We start from the raw sequence: 14,794 nt of genomic DNA, 5'->3' as shown, positions 1-14,794 counted from the left end.
AGTTGCAAATACATAACACACACACAAACACAACATTTAAATAAGTGGCACACAGTGAAAGACAGCATACAGAGTCATAGGAATAGCAGATTGAGGAAAGGGGCGTGGCTCCAGTCATATCCAGTCTTTGCCCTGGGGAGAATGGGCAGAAATGTCCCCATCCAGACTTACTCTTTGGGCGTTGGGGGCTGGAGAATACTTGCCAACCCTCTCCTTATCCCTCAGCCCTCTTCTCACCTGCCTCCATCACACTGCACAGACCCCCGTGAGGCTGTGGAGTGTGGACATCATGGGTGTAGCGGGTGGACCATACTCCCCCAGCCCCCAGTCCTTCCTGTTGACTGTCAAGTTGCCCACTCTTGGCCTCCTGCCTCTGGCCTCGGGGTGTGATCTCTCTGGCTGGCTGGGTCTACCTTAAGGATGCACAGGGCAGAGATTATAGTTGGAAGCACTTACCTCTGGGTCTCACAGGCCAACTCCACTGATTACCGGCCGTGGGATCCTGAGCATAGCACTTCAACTCTTAAACCCCAGTCTCCTCATAGAGTTGTTGGGAAGGTTAGGGTGAATGTATGCAAAGCCCCCCGCAGCCAGTGGGTATGCAGTAAGTGATTACCGTACTTTTTCAAGAAATTATATATTCATTGAGTGCCCCCCTGGGTAGGACGAGAACTGGGAGCTACGGGGCCCACAGTCTCATGGGGGAGTCAGGTGTTGGCTCAAGCAGCAACAACACGCATATATAAATATGAGGGGCATGGTGCAGCGAGCTGGACATGGAATTGGAGGAGTCCTGGCTTCAAGTCCACCTCTGCCTCTGAGCCAGAGTAAGATGTTGGGTGAACAATTCCCCCTGTAGGCCACATTCCCTATCTGTTCAAAGAGGGTAGTGGTACTACCCCAACTCACAGGGCCATTGCAGAGATGAGGACAAAATAGCATAATGCAGGGGCAGGTGTTTTTGTCAATGAAAAAGTGATGGCCAAGATGAGGAGTGGTTAAAATACTACAAAAGGAGAAATGATAAATGCCACTAGAAAGGTAGAGTTTCACCTGACCGTTTAGAGGCAAATCCAACTTTGATTTGAGAACTATCACAGAAAAGGTGGCATTCAGAGGAAATGTGGAGATAGGAGGGAGGCATTCCAGGCCTAGGGCATGGTGTGTGCAGTAGGCCTGGGACGGAGTGAATTGTGTCTGCTGGACCGGAGTTCAGGGTGCAGACAGTAAGGCTGGAGGAGAAGGTGGGGCTGAGTGTCCTGGGCTGAGCTTGGTTTTCAGCCCACAGCAAATCAGGACCACTGAGCAAGGTTGTAAGTTATGTGTATCCTAGAGAGCCTCGGGGAGTTTAGAACTGAGAAGGGCCATGATCTGAGTTTGCTTTGGGATCTGGCAGAAGTAGGTTGAAAGCATGGACAAACCAGAGAAAGACAAACGATCATTTTTTTTAAAAAATGGGTTAAGACTATCAACAGGCAATTCACAAAAGAGGAAATCTAGGAGGCCAAAAATGTAAAAAGATGTTCAACCTCACGGGTCATGGGAGAGATGCAAATGAAAAGAGCTGTGAGACGCCATTTCACATCCTCCGGACTGGCAAGGAGTAAGCATTCTATCAATGTTGGGAGAAGGGTGGAGGGGGTGAAGAGGTGGCACCCTTGGAACCCTTGTACAGTCTTGATGGACGTGTAAATTGGTACAACTTCTCTGAAGAAGAGGTTTGGCAACATCTAATAAAGTTGAAGATGCTCTTGTCTACAATTCAGTGACTTCACTCACTCAGCACATAATTATGAAAAATGAGGAATTGATTAATTGTCCATCAACAGCAGTGCAGATAGATAAATTGTGATCTCTCTGTGCAATGGAATAATATACTGGGAGGGAAAATAAACTGAGGCTGTAGCCTCAACATAGATACAGTCTAGAAAAAAAAAAAGGGAACATCAAGTGGTAGAATAGTGTGATACCAAAAGTTTTTTTTTAAATTCAAAACTATGTTATACATGTATTTTTAGGGATACAGTCAGATAGTGAAAGTATTCAAACGTACATAGGAAATCAAAGACACTAAATTTAGAATAGTAGTTACCTCTGGGAAGGGAGGGATGGGAATGAGATCAGAAAGAGGAACACAGGGGATTTAATTTTATCTGTAATGTTCTATTTTTCAGAAAAAAAAATCTGAAGCATATATGGCAAGGTCAAGATTTGGCAAAGCTGGGGGTCTTGTCTGTAATTCTTCGCAATGATCCTTCTCCTTCTCACGTCCAAAACTTTTTCTCTATTCTCTGTACGTTTGAAATATTTGGTAATTTTAAAGATGGGGGCAGGGGCTGGGAGATTACAGCAAAGGAGGTTTAGTCACAGCACTAACCTGTCACATGTGCAGGGCCATCAGACCTCACAGTGTCCTAACATGTCTGTTCCCTGAGACTTGTCACAGCGTGGTGAACCAGGGATGGCAGGCATCAGATCTGTTCACAGGGGAAAGAAAAAAAGCTTGGAGAGGTGGAGTGACTTCCCCAAGGCCACACAAAGTAGGGAGGAGTACTCTTACCCTCAGCTGTGTCTCAGGGGAGACCAGCAAAGGCCAAGGAATGTCGAGAGAAGGTCTCCCACCTTGCAAGAATCCATCTTCTTCCATCTGCGGCCCTCTTCTATTTTTGCTTTCAATTAAGGACACCATGGAAAATATGGAAAAGCACAAGGAAGAAAATAAAAGTCACTTGTGGTTTTCACTGTCTTACTTTTTAAGTCAGCTTTATTGAGGTATAGGTAATTCACATTAAAAAATTCACCTATTTTGGGCTTCCCTGGTGGCGCAGTGGTTGAGAGTCTGCCTGCCGATGCAGGGGACACGGGTTCGTGCCCCGGTCCGGGAAGATCCCACATGCCGCAGAGCAGCTGGGCCCGTGAGCCATGGCCGCTGAGCCTGCGCGTCCGGAGCCAGTGCTCCGCAACGGGAGAGGCCACAACAGTGAGAGGCCCGCGTACCACAAAAAAAAAAAAAAAAAAATTCACCTATTTTAAACGTGCAACAGTACCTTAATTCTAGAGGACGTATTTGTTTGAGTCCTAGACCAGTTAGTATATATGAAAGTGCTCTACAAAGAAGAAAACACTTTTCACAAATTTGAATAATTATGATTATAATAAAGGTTTTGGAAATCATTGACAATAATTATTTGGAAATAATTAAGATTTCATCCATGAAAGCAGATGGCCGGTAGGCGGGCCTGTGTTTTGTTGCCTGAATTTGGGAGTCAGTTTATAATGGCCTCAGCATGGAGGTGCTGAGAGCTTTCAAATTATAGTGGAAAGGATGACTTTTAACACCATTTAGAAATTTAAAAAAAAAGAAAATAGTTGACAGGGTCAGACTGTGGCCTATTGAAGTGCTTGTGGCCTTCGTTGGCTGCCAAGCCATAAACACTTTTACCTGTGGCTTTTGTGGGGAAACGAGAGACATCAAGTGTCTGTCCTCTGTGGGAGCCCAGGAGCACCTCCATTGGGATGTAGGAGATCCTGTTGACCCTCCCCGCAAGCTTGCTATGGAATCAGGGGTGGGTCCCTTCTCTTCTCTGATTTGGTCTCTCCATCTGTTAAAAATAAAGTACAGCTTTATTCACACTTGCAACATTCAGCAGCCGGTTAGGGCAATGTGCTGGGGGCAGGCACCCCTAGGAATAAGGGTCAGGGCAGAGGGAGATGTGCCATAAAGATAAATAAATCCCAGCCTTTGACATCAAGAAGCCCATATCCAGCAGTAGCGTTGGCGGACAGACACATCAACGGGTCACTGATAGTCTGTTAAGAGATGGGATCAACCAACACTCAGGATTGTCAGAAAGTTTATTTTTTTGCCAATACAGACTTTGTATTTTTATTTCTCATTGTGTTTTAATTTTTATTACTGTAATTACTATTAAATTTTTTTCACATATATTAAAAAAAGAAATGGCTCAAGACAAGGAGTGGTTGTTTCTGAGTAAATACCCATGATCTCTAAAGTGCCTCTGACTACGAAAGTATTTGATTTTATGAACTTAATCTGAGCTTTGTTTCTCCCTCACTGGGTAACCTTGAATAAATCACTTCTCCGGTCTAGGCTTCAGATTTACTCACTGGTCAAAGCATAACGTTTAAACAAACGAGTAGTTCCCAATCTTGCTACACAAAGGATCTTATAGAAAGATTTGAGGGACTTCCCTGGCGGTCCAGTGGTTAAGACTTCAGGCTTCCACTGCAGGGGGCACGAGTTCTATCCCTGGTCGCGGAACTAAGATTCCACGTGCCTCAGCACCGCCATAAAAGAGATTTGATCCACCAAACATCTCATTTATTATTTGAGAGTTATTTTGTCTTCTTTTTTTTATGAATTTGGTCCATATATTATATTCAATCAGAGATTTTGATTGGTATGATACAAATAATGTGATTATAAAAGATAGAATTAGATAAGTAAATTGAATAAGTAAATAGAATTCTAGCCCAAAGCAAGGGCACTGTGTCTTTTGTTAATCTATGCCATTGTACAACAGATACTTCTGGGGAGGAGTAAAGCTATCTTTCAAATTATCCCCATATTAAAATACAGAGGAGAATTTTATTAGTGAATTCCAGTATTTACAAGGCATCTTTTCTAGAATCAAGCAACCTCGTGAGTCTGTCAACTTGGTGGCTGAGCGCCCAGCCCCAAGCTGAGCAGATAGGAAACAGACAAGAACTGGTCCCCAGGAGCCAACCCCTTGCTGGGCATTTCATGAAGGAGACAAACTATTAACTGCTCAAGAAATAATCAGAGGAGAGCCAAAAAGAAGACAGTGGATATCACATGATCATTTGTATGATTCAGCTAGTAGAATGGAGGTTTGAACCCAGTGAGGTCTGGTGTATTCAAAAGCCAATGACCAGCAAAGCACAGGGAGATCAGCTTGGTGCTTTGTGTCCACCTAGAGGGGTGGGATAGGGAGGGTGGGAGGGAGACACAAGAGAGAGGAGATATGGGGATGTATGTATATGTATAGCTGATTCACTTTGTTATAAAGCAGAAACTAACACACCATTGTAAAGCAATTATACTCCAATAAAGATGTTAAAAAAAAAAAAAAAACAACGGCCATCCCACTGCCCCACCCTGCCTCCTTGCTTCATGATAGGAAGATAATCATGATAATCATCAGCGTTGCTAGAGAGCACACCACATGCCAGGCGCTGCCCTGGGTTTCACATGTGCTATTCTTAACCCAGTTTACTCATGAGGAAACTGGTAAAGGTGGGAGAGCTGAGCCACAAACCCAGGCAGGCTGGGTCCAGAGCCTTTGACCACCATGCCTTTCTGCCCCTATGAATACTGCTATTTGGTCTTGTAGCTTCTTATGCAATTAAGACACCCTAGATACATCATACCATGATATTTCATCTTGCACTAATACTTCATATATGAATAGCTCTTTGGAGTTTACACAGGGTATTTTCACATCTCCCATTCCATCCCCACAGCAACGCTACAAGATGAACAAGGCTAGGATTACGAATCCCCCATTTTGCAGATGATGAAACTGAGGTTAAGGAGGTTGAGTGAGGTACCCAAGGTCATGCAGCTGGACGGTATTAGACACAAGTCTCAGGGTCAGGTAGTCACAACCGGAGAGGACCTTCCAAGTCACGTTACCCAACTGCTCATGTTCAGATAGGCAAACTGGTACCTGGAGAGCAGGTGAGGCTTGCTCAGGGTCATCCAGGAAAGACTTGTTCAAGGTCAAGTGGTAAATCAGCAAAACAGCCATAGTTTGATCAAGGTTTCTGCCTGCCTGCTGAGAGATTTACACCCTGTTGCTTTTGTCAGATCTCCGGCAATCCTCTTGGGCTTTCTTACTGCCAAAATGTATTTTAAAACCCTTCTTGTTCAGTGTTCTGGGATATATGACATTCTCCTGAATTTCTGAGGGAGTCCTTGCCTGGGTGGGGGAATGTCTAGGTGACAATCAGCTTGGAGAGGCCTTGAGTCTCTAGCGATTTAAAGAGAACCTTCGCGCTTTTGCGGCTCTCAGAAGAAACTCCCAAGGCTGCTCTCTCTCTGTGGTCTGTTCTGCTCCTAACCTTTGGGCCTAAACTGGGGCAACGGCTTTGAGAGGTTTAGCTGGGACCACCTGGATCTGTGTCTTACAGCTGCCCCGTCCAAGATTACAGTTCAAGACCCCATACATCTCCTGCCACGGACGGGAAACATCTGGGCCAGAGCTGCGTGGAGGGAGCCCAATTTGTGAGACACCCTGGGTAGGAGGAGCCTGTGAGCCGAGAGCTGTTCACTTCAGATGCGGTTCAGACCACTGGGGTCTGGATGCCACCTGGGAGGCTTCGACAGGCCCAGGGTGTGTGTGGTGGCTGAGGTGGGGTCAGTTAGAGAAAGGGAGAGGGAATCCGGAGTGGTAGGCATCCAGGAAAGAGGCCCTGGGACTTAGGGTGGTGGGAACAGTAGGCACAGTTTGTATGAACATTCAGCCGAAAGAGAGATGCTGCGGCAGCTGGACATAAAAAGGTCAGGGGCGGGGGGTGGCCACCGGGAAAGGGAAAGGCAGGGACAGGACTCCGCAGCGAGGGGTTTTGTCTGCAGGTCGCAGCATAAGCAGAGAGAGCACAGGCTCAAACCATGAGTAATCTGTTCGCAAACCCTTCACAGCCAACCTGGCTTTGGCAATGAACCCTTGGTGAGACCGAGGACCATGTTCTCGTCTGCAGTCAGGAGATGACCCAATGCCAAACTGAGTGTTTCTCACTCCAATCACTGGTCCATTCTGTCCGTAGTCACCCCCCCTCTGACAATCCCAGGAGGTACCAACCTGGGATGACCCTTCCGTGAGGGTTAATTTTAGCACCCAGTTATTTAATCAAATGTGGATCTAGGTGGGGCTGTGAAGGGATTTTGTAGCTGTGATTAACATCTCCAGGCAGTGAAGATGACCCTGGTAGTGTGTGGGAGGGCCTCATCCAGTCACCTGGAGGCCTGAAGAGCGAAAACTGATGTTTCCCAGAGAAGAAGAAAAGCTGTGTCAAGAGCACAGCAGCATCAACTCGTGCCTGCATTTGAGCCTGTCAGCCGGCCCTGGACTTGGCAGTGCCCCCATCCCGTGAGCCAGTTTCTTAAAATAAAGGTATTTCTTTTAAAAACTGTATATACATACTTATTTTATAGCTATCTACCATCTATGTATCTATCTATGTGTCCATCTGTGTATCTATGTCTGTATCTATCCTCTCTGTATCTATCAATCAATCTACCTATCTTTGTATCTATGTATCTTGTACCTATCAACGTATGTATCTATGTACCTATGTACCTATCTATCTATCTCCATCGGTTCTGTTTTTCTGGAGAATCCTGACTGATGATCCCTCTTTCATAGCCTTGAGAACAGATCACTGATCAGACCCTTCCCAGACCATCTCCTGGCACATATTCGGGTCCCCTTATTCCTCTCCCTCCTGCCCCTCTGTCCGTGTACTCCAGCCCATTGCTCCTTCAGCAGTCCACACCCATGGGTTTTACCTCAGCCTCCATCTCTACACTCATAACCCTTAAAAGGCCAGAAGGACCCAGATGAGAATGGAATCCCATAGAAGAGCAAGCTTGGTAGCAGCTTGAAGGGCTGAGAGGTCTGGACCAAGGGCGCAGCCATGGGAGCCACAGGAACCCCAGCCAAGGGAATGCTGCAGGCAGACTGATCTGGGGCTCTCTGCTGAGTGTGATTTTGACCTCCAAGGGTCCTCTCACCACTCACTCAAGAGTCAGTCCCAGGAGGGAGTATCTGATTGGCGGAGGTTGTATTTCACATGTGCCTATCCACTGTCTGGGCAGGAGATGCTGGGGAAGCACTGGGTTTCACTAGGCTTACATGGTGATGGTGCCACGGGAGGTGGTGCTAGTTTCCCTTCCTCACAATGGGGGAATTCCCTCAAAAGAGAAATCAGGTTCTAAGATGAGGGCAGATACTAGACAGATTATAAGTTGCAGCTAAACCTCTTGGAGCTATTGTTCAACTTAAGCCAATAACGGTTAGATGGTGTTGCTTAAAAAGGAGCAGGGTGGAGGGACAGAACGTAGGTTCTGAATATGGATGACCCAAGGTTGAATTCTAACCCTTATTACTGTTGTGACTCTGGGCAAGCTACCTAACCTCTACGAGCCTCAGTTTCCTCCTCTGAAAAATGGGGATAATAACATTACCTACAGCTCCCCAAATTACACGTGAAAACACTTTGTAAACTCTAACGTATTTTGAGCCCTTGGGGGCAGTGGGGATGGGGCAATCATGCCTAAGGCATCTTCTCAGCTTGGTGCCCAGCTCAAGCCTGGTACCCAGTAAATGCCCAGCAAGTGTTTGTTGAGTGAATGGATAAAGTGATCATGGGATTATCATCATCGTTCTAACTTGACCATCAGCTTTGCAGAAAAACCCAGGCAGATGCTGTTGGACTCTGATGTGAGTTTTGTGAGCTGAGCTGCATCTTTTTCTTTTCTTTCTTTTTTTTTTTTTTTTAAACAACGCTTTTGACGTTTTCATTTTAATATGTGAAACCTGGCTACTTGTCTCAGGGAAAGTTTATGGAAAAAAAGCTTCCAGCTGGCTTTGGGGCAGCCCATAAAAATGTACTGAAAACTTTGACCAGTTAGAATTTAGGAGCTGTTGGATGACAGAGATCAGTGACGCCATAAACCCTGGTAAGGCCCACAGTATTTCAATAATTAGCTCTCTGGGCAAGAGGATGCGTTCTTTATTCCTTCCTGGTTCCTAATCAAAGGATGGGGCCCAGAATCTGCTAAAGAGAAACCACAGCTTTCAAATAACCGACAAACACAACTCTAAACAGGGGCAGCTTGTGATTCAAATGGTTTCAAAGGGCGTGGGGGAGGGAAGCGTTTTGAAGAGGTTTAACAGTAGCAAGCTGATCAGAATACCCACACCTCTCCCTCCCGGCCAGCTTTCCAAAGCCTCCTCCCTCCCTCAGCTCAAGTCTGACCTCCTCCAGGAAGCCCTCCTTGATAAACCCAGCCCATTATGGATTTGTTCATCCATATGACTCTTGGACTTAAAGCCCTCCAGAAGTTCCTCTGAGCCTCAGGGCAAAATTCAATCTCCCTAGCTTGGCATGCAAGGCCTTTTGTGATTTGGCCCCTCCCTTCCTCCGTGGCCTCTTCTCATATTCCTTCCCCCTACCGTTGACTCAGCTGCACCAGACAACCTTCCGCTCTATCCCTTCCCCCTCTCCGTTCGGGCCTCAGAGTCTTGGACTGTACCCTTGCTTTGGCTGGGATTCTCCTTCTCCTTCTTTATGTGGCTGGATGGTATTTATTCCCAAAATTCAGCTCAGGCCTCTCCTCCAGAGGATGGGGTGGTGGAGAGTTTGAGTTCCCCAGGCTGACTTAGGGGTCTCCATTTGGGTTCCCAGAGTACTCATCACACTTACCCTGACAGTCCACTTACCTCCATCCTCTCTGCTCTCCCGGGAGCCTTCCTCATCTCAGTATCTCTCCAGCTGATACCAGACCTGGCCCAGAGAACATGGTCCTTTTTAAGCCCTGCCCCTCACACCTGGCAGTCCTCTGGGATAACCTGGGGAGCTTTAAAATGCTGACGCCTGTGTTCTCCTCAGAGATTCAGATTTAATTGGTCTGGGAGGTGGCCTGGGCCTGAGGATGGGTTGAAAAGTTCTCCAGGTGGTTCTGACGTGCAGCCAAGGGCAAGCACCACTGTGATTGACAGCACCTGCCTCAGGACACACCAGAGACTCAGCGGAGCTACACTCTGGGCATCTGTCAGGGAGCGTGATCTTGAACTCACAGCCCCACTGTAATTGCCAAAAGCTGTGTTCAAAGGAACACTATTCATCCATCTACCTGGATCGGTGGTGCTGAGCAGCTATACAATCACTCTTGGGCCCCAGCCAGCCATCCAGCCCATCAGGAGAGACGCCTGCACCTCAATACCTGTTAGAAAGACTGAGCCCCACCCCCAGATCCAAGGAGCCCGGCCTGGGACCCCACACTGTAAACAGTTACTGACTGCTGCTGACGCACACCAATGTGACACAACTCAAAATATCCCAAACCAGGGCTGCAAGCCCCTGACAACTTGCAAAGCCAGGTAGGGAAGTTGAAAACAAAAAGGGCCTCAGGGAACCATGGAGGGATCATCGGAAAACTACTCAGCTCAAGCCAATTCTCATCCTTAGGGAATGTGGGTCCCATGTAGTCAAATCCTTTTTTTTTTTTTTTTTTTTTTGCGGTACGCGGGCCTCTCACTGCTGTGGCCTCTCCCGCTGCGGAGCACAGGCTCCGGACGTGCAGGCTCAGCGGCCGTGGCTCATGGGCCCAGCCGCTCCGCGGCATGTGGGATCCTCCCAGACCGGGGCACGAACCCGCGTCCCCTGCATCGGCAGGCGGACTCTCAACCACTGCGCCACCAGGGAGGCCTCCATTTTTTTTTTTTAAACAGACTGTCAAAATCTGGCTTTTTAGGTGAAATTTCCTAACCGTTTAAAGTTGGCAATGAATCCAAACCGTTTAAGTATACTTCTCAGGCCAAACAGAGCTTACCTGAGGACTGCATGTAGCTAGCAGCCTGCCAGTTTGTTCTGAATGTTTCCTATAAACGCTGCGTGGGGATTAAACCAGAGAATGGAGACCGGCAGGCCTGTCCTGCGCTGTGATCTCTCCCCTGAGCTGCTTTCCGCTTTGGGACTTGGGCCAGCATGGAGGGGAGCACAGGAAACAGCCCCCGGGGCCTGTGCTGCACGTGCAGCCTGTACGCCGTTTGGGGACATTGCTCCCTATGTTCCACCGTGTTCTCCTCACGCCAACTCCCTAGGAAAAGGCCTCTCTGGTCTTAGGGCCCAGGAGAGTCATGTTTTCCTGCAGCCTCTGATTCGTTGGTATCTTATGGACCCTGAACCTCGTGGGATTAGATTTTGGCCACTAGAAAGCTCAGAGGACAATTTGGGGCTTGTCTCCTGTAACCCAGAGGACCATGAGCTCTGCCTTTTGTCTGCCTGTCTTATTCCCTGGTTCCTCTGACCTTTCCAGCTTCTGTTTTCCATTTGGCAACCGTCACATGACCACTCCTCTAAAATTTTTATTCTCTTGTACATCAAGAAGTTATGTTAAGTGCTTTCTGGAATAAGGCATGCTATAAATAAAGAAGCCCATACAAAAGAGTAAGTGCTCAACAAGAAAAAAAAGAAAGCTTGTTGAATCGGTGACTTCTTGAATGATTCATCTGCGGTCCCTCCCAGGGCCGTGCATGGAGCAGGTGTTCAGGAAATGAAGGGCAGGGTGATAGAGAGGAAAGTGACGGTTTAGAGATGGTGAGACAGTAGCCCTGTCATTTCCTAGAGACTAGGACCTTGACCAAGTTATTTAAGCTCCCTAGCCTCAGTTTCCTCATCTGAAAAATGGGGATAATCTCAGAACCCACTTTCTGGAGGTTGTTGGGAGGACTGAACGAGGTTTTGTATGTAAAAGGCCTGGTGCATAATAGACACGATAAACGGCAGCTGTGATTATTAATTATGAAAACCCCCTTGTGTGGCGATGTCATTATTTAATAGCCTAATTTATAAGGTGTGCCGCATGGATAAGGGTACTCTTTCTCTGCTCAGGTCGGCTAGACGCTGAAAAAGAAGCCACATGTAAACACTGACAGAATAAAATGGAAATGCATTCCGAGAACCCCTTGCTTTCCTCAGCTCTCTGTCCCAGCTCTCTGCTTACCAGGCCCCGGGCCCCCCTGGTTTCAGCGGTGATGCAGGTAGCTTCCTCTCCAAGTCTGCAGCTGCCCCATCACTCTCTTCCCAGCACGTTCAGCTCCTGTCCTGCCTTCCACATCACTCAACTCTCCAGCCGTCCTGTATGTCCCTTTCTTGGAAGCCGCTGTCAGTTTTCTCCAAGCCTTCCAGCTCTTTCTTTAGCTCTGACTGTCCCCTCTCCTGATGGTCACTTAAGGAAGCAAATTCATCATCGACAATTACTTGTCCTCATTGCTCAATGGATGCACCCCACTTTAGGAAGTCTGTGCCCTGTGGTGTCCAGGAGGAGCACTCAGACGACTGAACGTAGTATGGGGAGCGGGGCATTCCCCTGAGGGTGGGACAGTCAGGAATGGAACCTTCTATTCTTGGTATAGGGAAGGCAGCTCATCATACATCCTTGCCATGGAAAGTGGCCCACGGTGAAAGTTGCATCTCCCTAATCACTGAAAATTTATTCAGAGGGGGCACCATAGTATAGGCAGAGTTTCCTAAAGTGTGGTCCTGGACCAAGAGCATCAGCATTAACCGGGAACGTGTGACAAATGCAAATTCTCTGGCTCCACCCCAGAACCACTGAGTTTAAAAATCTGGGGGTGGACCCAGCACTCTGTTATTATTATTTTTTTTTTTTGCGGTACGCGGGCCTCTCACTGCCGTGGCCTCTCCCATCGCGGAGCACAGGCTCCGGACGCACAGGCTCGGCGGCCATGGCTCAGGGGCCCAGCCACTCCGTGGCACGTGGGATCCTCCCGGACCGGGGCACGAACCCACGTCCCCTGCATCGGCAGGCGGACCCCCAACCACTGCGCCACCAGGCAAGCCCTGTTATTTTTTTTTAATTAATTAATTTTTTTGGCCATGCCACGCGGCTTGTGGGATCTTAGTTCCCTGACCAGGGATCAAACCCGGGTCCCTGGCAGTGGAAGCTCAGACTCCTAATCACTGGACCGCCAGGAAATTCCCCTAGCACTCTGTTTCAACAAGCCCTCAGCCTGGTTCAGGTGAGTGGCAGTTTGCAGACCTCTGGAGTGGAGGGAAGGGCGAAGCCTGGATTCCAGTTCTGAGCCTCAGTCATCTCCTCTGTAAACAGGGACCATCTTAAGGCAGGGGCCTTCTGTCAGGGAAGTGAGATTAGTGTGGGACTCATGCCCGCACATGGTGGGTGCTCAGCCATCCCTCACCCAGTCATTCATCAAAGCAACCACTGAGGGTCAAGTGTGACCTGACACTGCTCTGTGATAGGCCCAGAATCAATCATGTACCCCAAGACTCCTGACTCTGTCAAGGAGGGGAAGTAAGACAAAGTTACAGGAAACCTGGTTAGAAAGATTTGGGGGGGACCTGCATGCCCAATTTAGGATTTTTAATTTAATTTTATTATTTTATTTCATTATTTCCTTTTTAAGAAATTGAAGTATAGCTGATTTACAATGTTGTGTTAATTACTGCTGTGCAGCAAAGTGCTCAGTTTATATATATATATATAATTTTTCATATTCTTTTCCATTATGGTTTATCACAGGATATTGAATATAGTTTCCTGTGCTATACAGTAGAATTTTTATTTTAAATGTTTCTATTACTTATCTACAACAAAGCAACCAGATGCTGTGATTCCAGTGGCCCCTGGGGTCACTTGATCTCTTCTCTCCAGGCCACCTCCCAGTCCCTGCCAGGGCCGTGGAGGAGCAGCTACAGAGCATCGGGGACACCCGCCACCCGCCTCCCGCTGACCTTGACATTGCGCAGGTGGAAGGCAGCCTCGGGGAGGCCCTCTTATCAGGCACTGAGGCCCTGGCTGCCTGCAGAAGGCCTGGCACAGTTCAGGAAAAGGCGCCTGGGAGAGCAGAACCGCGTGTTTGGAATGCTGGAGCTGCTCAATGCATTCCATATGGCTGCGGGTGCTGGCGGCCTGGCCCGACCCAGGGGACCAAGGGAGGGGGACGGACTCTGGCAATCAGCCGCTCCCCCATTAGGCCCTTGCCAGCCCCTCCCTGCAGGAAGGCACATTTATTTGTGCTCATTTACTGTCTGTCTCCCTTCTGCCCTGTGCTGGGATGTTGAACACTGATTGTCAAAACTAGCCCAGTGCCAGGAACATAGATGTTGGGAGGATTTGATGAGTGAACACCTAATAAACAACTTATTGGTAGAAGGCTTTAGGGATTCTTCCTCTTAAATAAGCCCAGCACACAATCCCCCAGAGCACTCAGCTTCAGCTAACATTCCTGGGAATCTTCTGTGTGTCTGGACCTCACATGTGTCATCCAGCTGCCCCTCATAACCCCACCAGTTGAGAACTGTGTCACCCAGCTTTGCCCATGAGGGCAGTTGGGCTCAGAGCTGGTGATGTGACTTGCCCAAGGTCTCACAGCCAGCAAGGGTAAGGATCTGAAAGCAGGTTAAAGGATTCCAGGTCCAGTGCCCTTTCTGTCCAAGCTCCAGAGGGAGGGAAGTCCCGCTGAAGCTTTTTTTTTTTTTTTGACACATTGTCTTATTTTATTCAAATAGCAGTCTGCTCACACATGGTCCAAGAACACCCAAATAACAAAGCAAAGACTGGTCTTCAAACATTATAGCCAATGATGCCACGCTTGCCTATGATCTCGCCAACATAAAACCACATCCACACCTCAGTGGCCACCAAACCATTCAGCAGAGCTTCCTTAACTGTAAGCTGTTTGAAGCTACAAGTTTGAGCACTACTGATAATTTTTTGCAAGCTCTGAATAGCTGTAGGGATCTCAGCAGGGGTTGGAGGGACCAGCTCAACCTTGGCATAGTGCCAAAATGTGGCCAATTGAGGCTTTGAGTAAGTCACAGCAGCGCTGACCAGCGCCGGGGCCTTCTCCGCGAGGTTACAGACAAAATGGGCCATGGTTCTAGGACGGAAAGCCCGTCGCGCCGACTCCGCTGAAGCTTTAATCTACCCTGACTTCCCGGGGTTTGTCCTCGCTCAGATTCCAGAGTTCATCAGACTCGT

The 14,794-nt window shown here is 48.0% G+C and overlaps 1 protein-coding gene across 1 annotated transcript; it reads right to left on the bottom strand.

Moving 5' to 3' along the window:
* Positions 1-14,054: 14,054 nt before the first annotated feature.
* On the bottom strand, positions 14,055-14,713 carry LOC309804760 (ATP synthase subunit g, mitochondrial-like). The gene has a single exon (XM_082622322.1). The coding sequence runs from the start codon at positions 14,687-14,689 to the stop codon at positions 14,378-14,380; it is 312 nt and encodes a 103-aa protein (XP_082478448.1). The 5' UTR covers positions 14,690-14,713; the 3' UTR covers positions 14,055-14,377.
* Between the last annotated feature and the right edge of the window lie 81 nt (positions 14,714-14,794).

Source organism: Mesoplodon mirus, assembly GCF_964341445.2.
Source record: "Mesoplodon mirus genome assembly, chromosome: 1".
Classification (NCBI taxonomy): Eukaryota; Metazoa; Chordata; class Mammalia; order Artiodactyla; family Ziphiidae; genus Mesoplodon; species Mesoplodon mirus.
Note: the sequence above shows the minus strand (reverse complement) of the source record. Positions and strands in the feature narration are given on the sequence as shown.